This window comes from Chrysochloris asiatica, unplaced genomic scaffold (assembly GCF_000296735.1).
Source record: "Chrysochloris asiatica unplaced genomic scaffold, ChrAsi1.0 scaffold00112, whole genome shotgun sequence".
Taxonomy (NCBI): domain Eukaryota; kingdom Metazoa; phylum Chordata; class Mammalia; order Afrosoricida; family Chrysochloridae; genus Chrysochloris; species Chrysochloris asiatica.
Genome location: NW_006408630.1, coordinates 3383610 through 3400885, shown reverse-complemented (window position 1 = coordinate 3400885; position 17276 = coordinate 3383610). Strand labels below are relative to the sequence as shown.

The 17276-nt window shown below is 36.1% G+C and overlaps 1 protein-coding gene across 3 annotated transcripts in view; it reads right to left on the bottom strand.

Annotated features, from left to right (window-relative positions):
• The window catches only part of GUCY1B3 (guanylate cyclase 1, soluble, beta 3), a 104653-nt gene that overhangs the window by 25835 nt on the left and 61542 nt on the right, over positions 1-17276 (bottom strand). For all 3 annotated transcript variants that reach the window (XM_006867907.1, XM_006867909.1, XM_006867908.1), the window contains 3 exons: positions 6749-6946; positions 3083-3313; positions 327-443 (listed from right to left, as the gene is read on the bottom strand). In XM_006867907.1, the coding sequence (XP_006867969.1) occupies positions 327-443; positions 3083-3313; positions 6749-6946 (546 nt within the window). The remainder of the gene's footprint in view (positions 1-326; positions 444-3082; positions 3314-6748; positions 6947-17276) is intronic.

Genomic DNA, 17276 nt, shown 5'->3' with positions numbered 1-17276 from the left:
AGCCCAGTGCTCTATCCCACAGTACCACAAAAGGAGTCCTTGATAGGAACAAAATAAGTAGTATGCAAAGTAAACATTACCTTAGTTGTGTGAACTTACCATTCTGTAATGAAGAATTTCACATGGTTTTGACAGATGCAGTGAAACCTATGTGAAATTGTTCACTGAAGATCAGTAAGTGAGCAAAAATAAGCCCATGCTTACTTTGCTTATTTGGTAATCCACCCCCTATCCCAGATGAGATAGTAACCAAATTTCCTCCTGACCACTTCTAATTTGTAACATGTCTTACTTACTTCAATTTAATGAAATAATATAATAATTACCTTGCTTCTCAATACAAAAACCGTATTAATGTGTGAGAGGATCCCATGGAAACTAATGTCAATATGAGGACGAACCAGAGAGAAGACAGACAAAAGGCTGCAATTTCCAGGCTGAAGCTAAAATGCACAAAAAAGAAGAAAAAAACATTTTTATTAGTTATGATTTGATCTAAAAAAAACAAACAAACAAATTAAACCAGTTCAATGGCTTTAACAAAAAGAAAATTATGATTATTTTATAGGAAACTTGGCTAAAAACTCAAATGACCTATGCAACTCAGCTTTTAAATGGACATAAACTAGCGGCATGAATATGCTACCTAATATGGATTCAAATGGAAAATGGCAAATATAAACTAACACAAATAAGAAAAAAAGCATTTACAGAAGAAGAAAGAACAAAAAACTTATCTTTTGAAAAACAGCAGGACGTATTAAATCTCTAATGTTCAAAATGAAGTTTAAATGCCCAAACCATTCGCAAAACGTCTCAAAAATTTTATCAAGAAATGGGTAATAATAATGTTGCTGTTTTTAGTTCTCCTTAAGTTGGCTTCCACTCATTATCATCTTATGTATACCAGAAGGAAATTCTGCCTGCACCTGCACCATCCTTACAATCGTTGCTATGTTTGAGCCCATTGTTGCTGTCACTGATTTAATCCCTCTCATGGAAGGCTTCTCTTATTTTCATTGGCTCTCTCTATCTAACATGATATTCTTTTCTATGATTAGTCTTTCCTGATGATGTGTCCAAAGTAAGCAAGTCCATACATTGTTGTCAAGTGCTGTCAAGTCAGTTCCCTCACAGTATTTCTGTCTATGGTTTCCGAAGAGTGGCTGGTAGGTCTGAACTGCCGACCTTGTGGTTAGCAACCCAGTGCTTATTCTAGAGTGACACACCAGGACTCCATCACTTCTAATGATAGGTAATATTTATGGAGTGTTTACAATGCAGAAAGCACTGGATTTATTGCTCCTAATGTTCTCTATCTGCTCATGTCATAACAAGGTGAAATAGGCAGAGAGAGGCGAAGTAACTTAGTCATACAATGAGCGAGTGGTGGAGCCAGCCAGCAAAAGAATCGACACTCTTTATACGGCACACTTCAGCTTCCAAATTTATAGGTCTTTTGCCCTTGAATTATACAGATTTTTCTAATTTTAAGCAAAAATATACCTCTGAGCACATGTCATGACAAGTCTAAAAATTAATAGATGAAATAAAAGAGAAAATAATGGATCATAAATTTTAACAAAATAATTTTATAAATGGGTCTAAATAACACAAGTGAAATGTAGGTTTTCACCTTAACAGTTGTCTTCTGTTGCTTTCCCTACTCAACCCCATGGTAATTTCTATGTTTTCCTGTTCAGTGTTCTTTGATTTTTGTTGTTGTTATTATTTTTCTTTTAAATGTCATCTTTTCCTTAACATGTCAATGTTTGATTTTGGAAGGTATTTTCAGCTAGAGAAAACATTGGTGGTTCAGTAGTAGAATTCTTGCCTTCTATGCAGAAGGTTCAAATCTGCTGCACAAGACATCTTTACAGTGCTCAAGAGCAAAGATAATTCGTTTGAGAACTAAGGTATGCCTCACACATGCCATGGTATTTTCAAATACACATAAAAGTTGTACAATGCATAGAAGGATTGGTGCATTTGAGCTATAGTGTTGGGAAATAATAATAAAAGTTCTGTGGACTTCCAGAAGAACAAACAAATCTGTGTTGGAAGAAGTATAGCCAGAATACTCCTTAAAAGCCAGGATAGTGAGACTTCATTTCTCATACTTCAGATATATCACCAGGAGGGCAAAGAACATTATGCTTGTTAAAGTGGAGGGTCAGCAATTAAAAAGAATGAACATCCCAGATGGATTGGCACAGTGAAAGCAGCAATGGGCTCAAGTGTAACAACAAGTTGTGAATATGGCACAGGACTGAACAGTGCTTCATTATGTTGTGCATAGGGTCGCTATGAGTCACAACCGACTCAATGGCACCTATTGACAACACCATGTGGAAGGATTGGTTTGATTCCCAACTAATGTACCTCATGAGCACCACAACCAATCTGTTTGTGGAGACTGGCATGTTGCAATGATGCTGAAGAGATATCAGTGGTGCTTCCAGACTAGTAGAGACTAGGGAAAAAAGTACGGTGACCTACTTTTGGACAATTAGCCAATGAAAATCCTAGGGATCACAACATTCTTTCTGTTGTGCATGGGGACACCATGACTCAGTGGCCAACTCAATGGCTGCTGACAATAACAAAGCTATCCCATGAATATTTACTCAATGAATGAACAAGTGAAGGCTGAATACTGTTATAAAGTTACTCATTTTTTCATTAAAACAAATATACTATCTCCACATAATCTTCCAACAATCCCTAAGTGATTAAATGAGAAAAATAAATAAAGAACTCTCCTAGGGAAAGTTGCAACATGCTCAAATACATCTGTTGTTGTTGCTGCTAAGTGTCATCAAGTCAGTGCCAACTCATAGTGACCCTTTATAGGTATGGTTGGTAAGTTTGAACCACCAACCTAGTGGTTAGCAGTCCAGTGCTTATCCTACAGTGTTGCAACAGGACACTAAGCTCAAAGTTAAACAAAGTAGGTGATCTATGAGTGTTTGATGCATGAAACGCACTACGAAGTCAAAGAGGTTAAATGAATTGCCATTGTAAAAGTGGTGTCTTTATGGTTTTTTGTCTCAGGTCCCATGAAAGTATAATGTCATTTTACCTGAGGGAGCACTCTGTAGATGGCATTGCCACACTGGGTGACCACAAGATCCCGGTTAAATATTATGTGAAAAGGAAAAGCTTTGCAGAAGGTATATGGGCTGATGCGTGACTCCTGGGTACCATTTTCTTCAAATCTGTCCAGATCTTCATAAAAATCCTCTTCTTTTGACTCCTTTTCTTCAATTAAAAATTGAGTATGATCACATTCTTCATTTCTTTGTTGAATAACCTACATGTCAAAAGAGGGAAATAGCATTAGTGGTTGGCATTTCAGTTAAATTAAGACAAAGTATCTTAGAAACTGGGATGAGAGCTGTGTTTAGGGGTTTAGTTACAGAAGTTTAACACATATGCAGATACTAAGTATATATAAAGTAGAAAAAATATTTCTGAACATTGACTTATGAAATCTGCAGACTAAATTGCAGATCTGGTACCAGGTACTCACTAGTTTATATGACTTTTTTGGCAGAATTAGGAAAAAGCCACCACTTATCTTGGTGGGCTCAGCCACCTCAGCCAGGCACATTCATACAGTATGCATGGTCTTTCCATCTAATATGATTAAAATGACATTTTTAAACAGTGGAAAACGAAATGAAAAGCGTACAATACTATTTTTTTATCCATCAATTGGCAAGTATATAAAATTCTAATACCAAATTGAATAAGACACAAAAAGAGATATCTCGAATGCAGCTAATGGGAGGGTATTTTATTATTTCTGAAGGATAGCAAGATGATATGTAACAAAATATTATCTATCTGTAACAAAATTCTTTTTTTAATAGTCCTGGGTAAATTTCAAACCTAGGAACTCATAAGGAAATAAGGGTAATTGTGAGCAAAGCTCTATAATCTAAGGAAATAAATAAGTTTAAAATATATTCTCCAATGGCAAATCCATTATCAAGGCAAAGGAAAATTTGTTTTCTTCTGAATTAGAAAAAAGTGACTAACATTTATTCTCTTACAAAAGCACAAACTCTATTGTAGCAGGAGCCAGATCCAAAGAGTGAACGAATAAGACTTTATTCATTTATTTATTCATAGTTGCAGCTAAATAAAGACAAAATATGGATGATTTTCACTTTTTTGTTCAGTTCACTGATTAACTGTGAGCCTTAAAGAATAAAACAACCATTCTATATGCAAAGGCATATTGCCTCATGGCAAAATTAGGATATCATTACAATTTATAATTTGTCTCACTAAACTACTGCATTGTTACATAATTTTAGATTTTTGTTACAATAAGGTTAATTCCTCTAGAGTCTCATAGAAAAAACAAAGTCAACCTTAACATTCAGGCCTAATGTTAATCCTCTGCTGTGTTTCTCTTTTGACTAAAATAATTATATGTACCTACAACTTTTAAATTATGCCCTTATTTCTGCTTTTTTATGCTTTGATCAAACTGGCAAAACAAACTGCTTTTTAAATTCTATTTTAAAATTTTCATTGGCATATCACTTCCTGACATTAACTAATATCTCATATATGTTTTGTACTATCTGTAGCTCTGGGTTTGCACATTTGACATAAAGGTATTTCAGGAATATAAATAATATCTTTTGAAAAAATTCAGAATATATTTTAAATATGCAATTTCAGAAGTCTATACTGAATACTTGATTAAATAAGAGCCAAAGAGAACTTAAATACTGTATAAAGTGAACCACATAAATAATAACAATTTGAGTGTGAATGCATTTCAGTGTCAACTTCCTATGGCTTATATTCTAGTACACTAATATTTTGTTGGTTGTTGTTAAGTGTCATCGAGTTGGTTATGACTCATAGCAAACTGCAATTTCAAAGTAAGTCCATATTGTGTTTCTTTTCTAAAGTTTCTATGTACCTAATTAAATTTAAAAAAAAACAAAAAACAAAAGCAATAATATATATATTATACATAAATCCCCTAATACAAGTTCTTTCAATGTAGTTAAAATGTTACTTTACTATTTGGTTTAAAAAATTGGAAATGAGAAGCATTTACTATTTTTATTGAATTCCATTGATAGTCAGTCTTAGAAGGAGTATATCCCTTTGTCCAGTGTTTTAATTTTAAAATGTCTCTGGATTTGTGTCATGTTACACACAGTCCTGCTTTCTAGTTGTGAAAAACTGATGCAACTGGGAGTCACCAATAAGTGCCAAGTAAAGGCTATGACTGAAACTGATTCCTGAAGGAAAGACAAATAAGAGATACAGTGCGACTTTACTAGGTAAATATGTGGGATGCTTTTCTAGCACAACACATTTAAATGTTAGGACTTTTATTTTGTATTATTTACTATCTTAAGAGTTTTGGACTTCACATGCAGGATAGAGCATGGCTATGGGACCCAAGATTTTCCGTAAGTACCTAAAATTTTCCTTATGGAAAATCTTCCCACCTGGCTCATCCTTGGGGTCACTACAAATGGCTGTTAAAGTGAGACATGCAGAGCAGGCAAAAAGCAGCTGACTAGGGGAGATTAGGTCAGAAATATAGAAAAACAGTGGTTCTCTTTGTTGCGCAGTTGCAGTATCAGTACTTTGAAATTATCACTCTACCCTAACATGTTGCTGTGGTCCATTGAGTTGGTTCTGAGTCATAGTGATCCTGTATAGGGTTTCCGGGCAGCAGCTGGTGGGTCAGAACCATCTACCTTGTGGTGTATCCTACAGTGTTTATCCTACAGTGCCACACCAGGACACCATCCTAAGGCATATAAATATATATAACATGTGTGTTTGTGTGTGTGTGTTATCAATGTTGTTGCTCGTTGCCATACAGTTGATTCTGAGTCATGGAAACTCCATGTGTGCAGAGTAGAACTGTACACCATAGGGTTTTCAAAACTATGACCTTTTGGAAGTCAAACACCAGACCTTTCTTCTGATACACCTTGCGGGTGGGTTTGAAATGCCAACTGTTGAGTTCATAGACCAGTGTTTAACCATCTGTACCACCCAGAAACTCCTGCATTATTCTCAATAGTAACATAATTTTTAAAGTATTAAAAGCTGGCTCTTTTCATGAAAGTAACTTCATAAAAAAAAGGAAAAAAAAGAAACTTCTAGTTCACAAAATGAAATATTACAACTATTTTTATGGGACAGATAAAAAATTCACAAGGCAACAATAATCAGTAAAACAATAGTTTAGATAATTTCTCATGTTTACTATATACTTTATAGGTTTTAGATACTCTGAAGACAGTAGTTCAGCCAGTCACAAACCGTCTTGGTTTCCAGCTTGTGTGAACATATGGAAAATGCAAAAGCAATTTTATGCTGCTTTAAACAATTAGAGTCCTAGTGTGGTGCTATAGGATAGTCACTGAACTTCTAACTGCATGGTCAGTGGTCCAAACTCACCAGCCATTCCTAGAAAACCTTATACAGGGTTGCTGAGTCAGAATCAACTTGATGGCACTAACAACAAAAACAAGCAATGTGTAACTAGGAAGAAAATTCTTCCACAAGGGAAAAAAATCCCGTAGAAAGCATTCCAGAGCCAAATATAGATTTCTTATGTTTCTGCTTTTCTGGCTTATGTATACCATTAGCAAAGTCTACTAGGAAAAATGACTTTAGACAAATGAACAGAGTATCATTTTTAATAATCTAAATGTAATCTGTCTTCAGCAGAGTCTCCAGTACTGATCATTACCTTCATGTCTATTTCAGTGCCATGGATTTGTTGAGCTACAGTTTTAATGATTCCAATGACAATATCCTGAAGTCCTTCTCTCTCTGAATAGTAGTGCAGAATGAGTCCTTTGCCCTTTTCTGCATCCGTGCACCTAAAGGAAGGTGCACGCATACCCGGGTAGATAGTAGCAAGATGGTCGTGCAGAGCATCAAGGTTCTTCAAGGAAAAGGAAATAATTGTGAGTAAATAATGCTTTCATAATAACAGCTGAATTCAGGAAAACAAGGTACAAAGACACAAAACTGAGCTTTTTTGGACAAATCAACCAAGTAAACATTCACATAGCACATTCTGGGCTTGCTTCACTGAAGAACTCTCAAGAAATCTAAACTAAAACAGAGTAATTAAGAAAAACAACTGTGGCTATTAATAGAAAACACATTTAAAGTAGAATAAACAAGTGCAATGTAAAAAAATGCCTAATGGGGAAAAAATAAACAGTTTTTCATAGTTAGGGCCAAATATATGGATATTTATAGACTTTGGGACAGCCATATATGCATGTTATAATAAGCAATAAGAAATATCCAAAATGACCAACCACACATTAGTTACAATTAATTTGTACTACAATCTTAAATGTTAATGTTTAACTCTGAAAACTATATTAGAGCTATAAGCATATGAAAAAATGATTGATTTGCTTTCCTAAAATACCATTTTAGACATGAAAAACACATTTTTGAAATGAAAGTTTATAACTTCTCCATTTCATTAACAGTCTTTAGACAAGGCTACCATTGAAAACTGAAGATCTTACAAAATTAATAAATTCACCAATAATTAGCTTCTAATAGCCTTGATATAAGTTTAGAATATGCCCAATTCTCTTCAGAGTCCTGCATTAAATATACAAGGCTGATTTGCATATGAATTGGCAGAAGTAAGAATGTAGACTGTACTGTTTCCTTGGTCCAATGTGATTTTCAAATTAAATTTAGTTCATTGAGTGATGTCTGTGTATGTGGTACATATATGGTAGGATACACACAAAGCGCAGGATGGTGTGGGATTTAAGATCAAGGTGGCTTTAGGTTCAAATAGACCTGGGTTCAAATCATGACACTGCCATTTTCTTGTAATATAACAGATCAACACAACTTTTAAAAATTTATTTCTTCTGATAAACGGAAATAACCAAAATGATATGTATAAATATCTAACTCCCTGAAGATGCTCACATTCTGGAACCTGTGACGATATTGCTTTGCATAGCAAAAGATATTTTGGAAATGTGATTCGGTTTCAGATCTTGAGGTGGGAAAATTGTCCTGGATTATTCAAGTGCTCTTTAGAAACCCTATAGAGGGTCACTAGAAGTCAGAACTAACTTAAAGGCACTTAACAATAATAAAATCCAAGTAGGCTTAATATAATTACAAGAGTCCTGAGTTCTTAAAAGCTGAGAACCTTTCCAACCCACAGTGTGAGAGAGATGCAGCAATAGTAGGTTACCAAGATAGTAGCACAACTAGGCTATAATGCCATGCTGTTGGCTCTGAGGTGTAGGAGACGATATGTAAAGAATGAAGACAGACTTTTAATAGCAAAGACAGCCCCCAGAAGACAGCCGATGAGGAAACCTGGACCTCAGCTGCCCTACAACAATAAGGAACTGAATTGGCCCAACACGTGATGAACAAGAAAACAGATTATCCCTTACATAAAAAAACACAGCCCTCTCTGATCCCTGTAAGTCCTGTTATAGGCTTCTGAACCATAAAACTGAAAGATAATAAATTTGTATTGTTTCAAGCACTGATATTGTGGCACTATACTACAGAATAAGGGATATGGTACTATGTCAAGTGTATAAGGATGACTGTAGAAGAATTGATGCATTTGAGTTATGGTTTTGGAGAACATAGTAAATGTACCACATGGTGCATACTAAATGTACCATGGACTGCCAAAAGAACCAACAAATCTGTATTGGAAAAGTACAACCAGAATGCTCTTTAGAAGCCAAGATGACCAGACTTCATATCTCATACTTTAGACATATTATCAGGAGGGACCAATCCCTGGAGAAGGACATCATGCTTAGTAAAGTGGAGGGTCAAAGAAAAAGAGGAAGACTTCCAATAATACGTATTGGTACAATGGCAGCAGCAAGGAGCTTAAGTGTACTAGCAATTTTGAGGTTGGTGCAGAACCAACAGTGTTCCATTCTGTTTTACATAGGGTCGCTATGAATTGAACTAACTTGACATCAATTAACAACAACACGCAATACATCTTGATTGCATGTTTGATCAATTTCAGATTGAAGAAGTTGGTAGAATTCTTCTATTTTATCCTCACTGGCTTAAGTGGTTGGTGCATAAATGTGAATAATAGTGGTATTAACTGGGCTTCCCTGTAGGTGCATGGATATTATCCTATCACATACAGCATTGTATCTCATGACTGATTTGGATATGTTCTTTTTGATTATGAATGCAACACCATTCCTTTACGATTTGTCATTCCGTGCATAGTAAACCATGTGGTTGTCAGATTCAAAATGGCCAATCCCAGTCCATTTCAGCTCACTAATGCCTAAGACATCGATGTTTATGTGTTCCATTTCATTTTTGACAACTTCCAATTTTCCCAGATTCATACTTCGTACATTCCATGTTCCGATTTTCAATGGATGTTTACAGCTGTTTCTCTTCATTTTGAGTTGTGCCCCATCAGCAAATGAAGGTTCTGTGGCCTTTTCTCCCATGAGCTTAGCTCCATTCACGTCATCATGGTCAACTCTACTTTGAGGAGGCATTTCTTCCCCAGTCACGTTTTGAGTGCCTTCCAACCTGAGGGGCTCACTTTCCGGCCCTGTATCTGACAGTGTTTCTCTGTATTCATAAGGTTTCAGTGACTAACGATTCGGAAGTAGTTCATCACTCTTTCTTCTTAGTGTGTCTTTGTCTGGAAGCTCATCTGAAACCTGTCCACCATGGGTGACCCTGCTGATTATTTAAAATACTGGTGGCATAGCTTTCAGAATCATAGCAACTCATTCTTCTTGGATCAACTATTAACACTCATGGAAGCAGCAGTCAAGAGATCAGATGACGTATTGCATTAGGCAAATCTGCTGCACAGGAACTTTTAAAAGTGTTGAAGAGCAAAGATGTCAGCTTGAGGACTAAGGTGCACCTGACCCAAGCCATGGTATTTTCAATAACCTCATATGCATGCAAAAGCTGGACAGTGAATAAGGAAGATCGTAGAAGAATTGATGCTTTTGAATTATGGTGTTGGAGGAGAATACTAAAAGTGCCATGGGCTACCAAAAGAACCAATAGATCTGTTTTGGAAGAAGTGCAGCCAGAGTGCTCCTTAGAGGCCAAGATCTCTCATACTTTGGACATATTGTCAGCAGGGAACAGTCGCTAGAGGCGGATATCATGCTTGGTAAGATGGAGGGTCAGAGAAAAAGAGGAAGACCTCCTACAAGGTAGATTGGGCAGGTGGCAGCATCAATGGACTCAACTGTGGAAACAGTAGTGAGGTTGGCCCAGGATCAGATATTGTTTCATTCTGCTGTGCATAGGGTCGCTATGAGTCAGTGCCGACTCGATGGCACCTAGCAACAACAAACAACAACAACAAATACTATGGAAGTTTGTTTCCAAGAGGAAACTAATACACCAAGCAAATAGTAATCTATCAGTAACTGGCCATTGCTATTAAAGAAAACACAAAACAGTTTCAGAATACTCTGGGAATAAAAGAATACATATAAAACGAGGTGTTAGAGATATGTCAAACTGAACTCTAGCTTTAATAACAAACGTCTCAAAGAGTTTGTCAACTTATGTCTCAAAGAGAAATATCAAATAAGATAGCTACAAGGAAATGAAGAGAATATAAGATAACATTATAGATACTCAAACTTAAGCAATATTTAACCAAGGCACTAATGGCATTAATTTTCTATCCTCTTGTTTCATCTATTCATTTAACCATTTGGTCACTCTATATAGTTATTACTTTATCCACATCCATTGATTGTCTGGCACTGTATTAGTGCAGATTAGGGGCAGGATAAAGAGTTGGGGACATAGCTGCATGACACAGACCCTGGCTTTAAGCAGTTCAGAATCTGTATCATAACCAGATGTGCAGAGCAGTTTTGGTGAACAACTACTCAAATTGAAATGAGAGGTTAAAAAAATGTCAAAGTGAAGACAAAACTTGAACTAGGTCATTAATGGCTGACATCCTGATCAAGATCAATGTGTCAATGATCTCAATTTGGGTCAATCTGTTTTCTTTTTGTACTCTCTTCATGCATAAAGTTTTGTTCTTTCTTGAAAATTTTCACAAGTTGTAATGATTGAGTCAGGCTAGTTTTTAAACAAAAACAAAAAAGCATCAATTTATCTTGATTGCCACTAAGGTTATTATCAATTAAGAGTTGCCCATTAGACACTACCTCGGTATTAGTCGATTTAACCGACACGTCCCTGAGGTTATATGTGGTTTAGTAGAATGAGGGATTCTTCCTGTGACAAGTTCTTTTCATAGGAAATCTTCCCTGAGAAGGGAAATCTAAGAATTGTTTTTCACAGCTCTCACATTAATTGTACTTCTACTAATGTTGAGAAAACTCTGAGTGAAAACTTCAAAGGAGTTTGTTGTTCATTGTTTATATTTTTTAAATTTCCATTTCCCCTCAAAGCCAGAATTGAACTTTTTGCAGCATTTATGAAGTTTCCTAATATAGTCAGTTGAACTTTTTGCTGCATTTAGGAAGCTTCCTCATTATTGTGGCTCACTAATAAGAGGGAAATTTTAATCAAACCATGACTTGAAATATAGACATTTTTCAATTTTTCCTCTAAAAGTAAAAAATTCATGTCTATGTCACTATCATAATCATCTTTTTCATGTATCATATTTTTAAATTATTAATAGCACATTTGTACATGGAGTCCAATGATTGGCATGAAGCAGAAACAATTAGCATCATTTGTGTTATCTTTTATGGGAGTCCTGGGTAGAGCAAATTGTTAAGCACTCAGCTGTTAACTAAAAGGTTGGCAGTTTGAGTCTACCCAGAAGGAACCTGGGAAGAAGGGAATGGCCAGTGACTTCCGAAAGTTCAGACAGTAACACCCCTTATGGGGCACAGTTCTACTCTGACACATAAGGGGTTACCATGAGTCAGATTCAACTCCAAGGCAAGTGGTGTGGTTAATGTTCGGTGCACTACTGATGCAGAGGCTGGACCAAAAGATGGGCCAAAAGGTCCAAACCCTTGGTGCCCTGAGTCACATAAATGTACAACTATTTTTACTTAAATTAAGATAATAATTAAAAACCAAACAAAAACAAACTCACTGTCATTGAGTTGAGTCTGGAAATCCTTATAGGAGCTGACAGATTCATCTTTCTGACAAGGAGTGGCTGGTGCATTTGAACCACTAATAATCTGATTAACATCCCAATGTCTAACCCCCAGTGTTCCCAGGTCTCTTTAACAATAATTAAAGATAGTAATATTGATTAATAAAATGGCATTTAATTGTATCACTCAAAAACAAGTGGACTACAAAAAAAAAAAAAAAAAAAAAAAGACTAAGTCAGAATGTTCAACTTATCTTCTTGTGTTAACTGACTCTCCAGAGATTTGGCTTTATTGATTTTACAATGAATTAAATGGACAAACAAATAACTTTCCTGGAGCATAAAAGATTTAACACCATTTAACATAACATTAATTTTCTTTACGTAGGATCTAACATATAAAACTCTCCTGGGATTTCTTTAGTTTTAGCTTTCCTTACTTGGCTTCATCCTCTCAAAAGTAATTGTCACAGTCTTCCATTCTGAGAAATGGAATTTATGATTAAAAATGAAAGTATTTTATTTGATTGTATTTATTTTGCTAATAAAATTGCCTTACTCATTTGTTGTTTTAAGTGCCATCGATCCAGTTCAGACTCAAAGCAACCCTGTATAGAGTTTCCAAGGAGCAGCTGGTGGGTTTGAACTGCCAAACTTGCAGTTAGCAGTCCATTGCTGATCCTTTGCCAGGCCTCCAGAGTCAGACTATAATTGCTGCAGCAAGCTCAAAGGCCACAAGCACATACAAATTCTCAAAACAGAAAAAGAGATTTTCTCCACGTTCTATCACACTATCTCCACAAGTCAATAATCCAACCACCTAACAATGTATTCTGGATATGCAAAGTTGCATATTAAAATGGTATCTCTTGTATTTCTATATACATCCATGGAAGCAGTTACAGAAAGAAAGATCTGCATGGTCAAAACCAGAGAATATACAAATATGAATGAGAAGTTTCAACACATATATGAGGAGGCTTCAAAAAGTATGTGGGAAAAAAATCCATTATCTTTCATGTCAATACTCCATGAACTTTTTGAAGACTTCTTGTATTTCAACACAAGTAAACAATGAAGCAAATTTTCTAGGAAATAAATGAAACAAATTTCAAATATTCTTTTAGTTCATTCTTAGCATTATAAAATTACAAAATAGAAAATGGATAGGAAATAAGTTCATCTGTTTATTTTACCCTAGGATATAAAAAGCCAGAGGTTTTAAATTCATTTCTCAATGCCCTAATATCATTTTTGTAAAAAACAAAATGTACTTTCTATTCAGGAATGCTGTTATTTACAGATTCGGTTAATCTTATCACCTAGCATTTATCATTAACAAACTAATTCTGGTACCCTTGGAAACGATAGTGGAGTTTCAGCTTTAATTTAGAAAACAAAAATAATGTATTATTTCTTTGAGAAATACTTTAAATTTTCATAATGTTAAAGATCTTGGAATATTTCAAAATAAATGCAAAACTTTACTTCATGATATGCTTACCAAAAATAAGCTCATACATAATTACAAAACTCAAGGCCTCCAGAACTCAACTACTTCATTTACTCCTTTCCAGGATATCTAATTCACAAATCCTAAAACTTCCACATTAATGTTACAGAGAGACCTTGCTTGAAAATCACAAGGTAGAGGTTTCTCAGTCTTCTAGAATGCTTATCCTACTGGGTGTTGTTTTAAGTTTATATTTGGAAGACATCTTTAAAAATAAATTATTATATACCTCTTTTATTTTAGTAAAAAAAAAAAGATACAAAGAGGTTTACCTCTAGATTAATTCTTATTCCTCACATACCTGATAAATAGGACCAATATTTTTCTTTTTTGAGAAACATAGCATATGAAAAATATTTTGCCAAGTTTTAAGGAAATGAGTCATTTTAGAATTGAATATAAACAGTCTAAGTAAGCAAGACCTATGGACTCTTGGTGTGGCACTGCAGGATCAGCACTGGACTACAAACCAGAAGGTTGGCAGTTCAAACACACCAGCATCTTCTCAGAAATCCTGTACAAGGTCAGTATTAGTAGGAACTGATGGGATTGCACTTACCAACAACAACATGGAAGAATAGGAAGAAGGTGAGACGGGCTACTTCTGAATATTTAGTCACTGGAAACCTTATGACAGTGGAACACTGTCAGACAGCACCAGAATACTTAAACATGATGAAGAACACCAGAATATTGTCAGATTTAATGCTGAAAAGAGAGTCCTTCAGTTTGGAAGGCACTCAAAATACAACTGGGGAAGAGCTGCCTCCTCCAAGTATAGTTGACCATATTGATGTGTCTGGAGCAAAGGTTTAGGGACATACATTGTGGATGGAGCACAACTCAAAATGAGGAGAAACAGTTGTAAAGATACATTAATAATCAGAACATGGAATGTTCGAAGTAAAAATCTAGGAAAATTGGAAGTTGTGACATATAAAATAGAATTCATTAATGCCAATATCCTAGGCATTGGTGAGCTGAAATGAACTGGCATTGGCCATTTTGAATCACACAATCACATAATTTACTGTGCAAGAAATGACATATTAAAGAGGTATGGCATCATATTCATCATCAAAAAGAACATTTCAAGATTTAGGATGATATCCATATGCCTTCAAGGAACATCAGTTAATACCACTATTATTCAAATTTACGCACCAACCACTAAAATCAGTCTTTCTCTTTTTTGTTGATGCTCTACTTTAACCAAGCTTGATATCTTTCCCCAGAAACTGGTACCTGCTGATACTGTGACCTAACAATGAGAGACAAAAATCCCAATTTCCTCACTTCTAAGGCATCATGGTGTGGTACTGAAGGATAATCACTGTACTGAAAGGTCAGTTTGAACCACAAGGTTGTGGTTCAAACCCACTTGTTGCTTCTCGGAAACTCTTTGTAGGGCCCCAATGAATCAGAAACAATTCAATGATACTTAACAACAAGAAGGAGGAGAATTCTGGCTGCACTGCTTCCAAGACAGATTTGTTCCGTTTTTCAGAAGTCCATGGTACTTTTTCGCCAATACCATAATTCAAATTGTTCAACTTTCACATGCAAGTGAGGCTATTAAAATACCATAGCTGGGTCAGGCACACATTTGATTTCTTGATTGCTACTTCCCTGACTGTTAATTATGGATCTAAGCAAAATGAAGCCTTTGCCAACTTCAGTAATTTCTTCATTTATCATATATTATTTATTGTCATGCTTGTGAGTATTTTAGTTTCTGTGCAATGAAATGCAATGCATAATGAAGATTGCAATCTTTGATCTTCATTAGCATTTCAAGTCATCATCATTTCCAGCAAGCAAGGTTGTGTCATCTGCATGTGGCAGGTTATTAAGGGGTCTTCTTCCAATTCTGATCCATGTTCTTGTTTATATAGTCCAGCTTCTCAGATTATTTGCTCAGTATACAGAGCAAATAAGTATGGTGTAAGGATGCAAACCCAGGCACACACATATCTTGATTTAAAAACTTTTCAGCGTCCCCTTGTTCTTTCTAACAGCTGTAAATGTTCCTAATGACTACACGAAGGCTTTCAATTGTGTGGATCATGACAAATCATGGCAACATTGCAAAGAATGAGTATTCCAGAACACTTAACTGTGCTCATGAGGAACCTGTACATAGACCAAGAGGCAGTTGTTCGAACAGAACAAGGGAACACCGAACAGTTTAAAATTAGGAAAGGTGTACACGAGGGTTGTATTCTTTCCCCACCTTTATTCAATCTGTATGCTGAGCAAATAATAGGAGAAGCAGGATTGGAGGAAGACTCATTAACAACCTGTTGTATGCAGATGATACATACAACTTTGTTGAAAGGGAAGAGGACTTTGTTGAAAGGGAAGAGGACTTAAAATACTTACTGATGAAGATCAAAGACCGCAGCCTTCAGTATGGGTTGCATCTCAATGTAAAGAAAACAAAAGTCTTCACCACTGGACCAATAAACAACATCCATACAAATGGAGAAAATATTGAAATTGCCAAAGACTTCATTTTGCTCAGATCAACCATTAACACTCATGAAAGCAGCAGTCAAGAAAAAAAACAACATATTGCATTAGACAAATCTGCAGCACAGGACCTCTTTAAAGTGCTGAAGAGCAAAGATGTCAGTTTGAGAATTAAGGTGCGCCTGACTAAAGCTGTGGTATTTTCAATAACATCATATGCATGTGAGGGTTGGATAGTGATATAATAAGGAATACTGTAGAAGAACTGATGCATTTAAATTATTCTGTTGGAGGAGAATATTAAAAGTACCATGGCCTGCCAAAACAATATGTGTTGGATGAAGTACAGCTAAAATGTTCCTTGGAATCCAAGATGATCAGATTTTGTCTCTCCCACTTCAGACAGATTGTTAGGAGGGACCAGCTCCTGGAGAAGGATATCATGTTTGGTAAAGTAGAGGAGACAAAGAGGAAGACTCACAATGAGATGGATTGGCACAGTGGCAGCAGCAATGGGCTCAAATGTAGCAAGAACTGTAAGGGTAGTGCAGGACCAGGCATTGTTTCACTCTGTTGTGCACAGAGTTGCTATGAGTCAAGACTGACTCGATGGCACCTAACAACAACACCCCAGTGAGAAGGTCTGGCACAGTGGCAGCATCTAGACGTCAAGCATAGAAATGATTGAGAGGTTGGCACATGACCAGGCAGTGTTTTGTATGAGTCAGTACTGACTGAACAGCACCTAAAACAATAACACAATTTGGAGCTGTAGGGTAAGCATTGGTTGTTGTTGTTGCTAGGTGCCATCAAGTCAGTACCGACCCCATAGTGACCTTATGCACAAGAATGGAACACTACCCGATCCTAGGCCAACCTCACAATTATTGCGACACTTGAGTCCATCAATGTTGCCACCTGGCCAATCCATCTTGTTGGAGTCTTCCTCTTTTTCTCTGACCTTCCACCTTACCAAACATGATATCCTCCTCCAGTGACTGGTCTCTCCTGGCAATATGTCCGAAGTATGAGAGACAAAGTTTGACCATCTTGGCCTCAAGTGCAACTCTGGTTGCACTTCTTCAAAAACGGATCTATTGGTTCTTTCGACAGCCCATGGCACTTTCAATATTCTCATCCAACACTATAACTCAAAAGCAT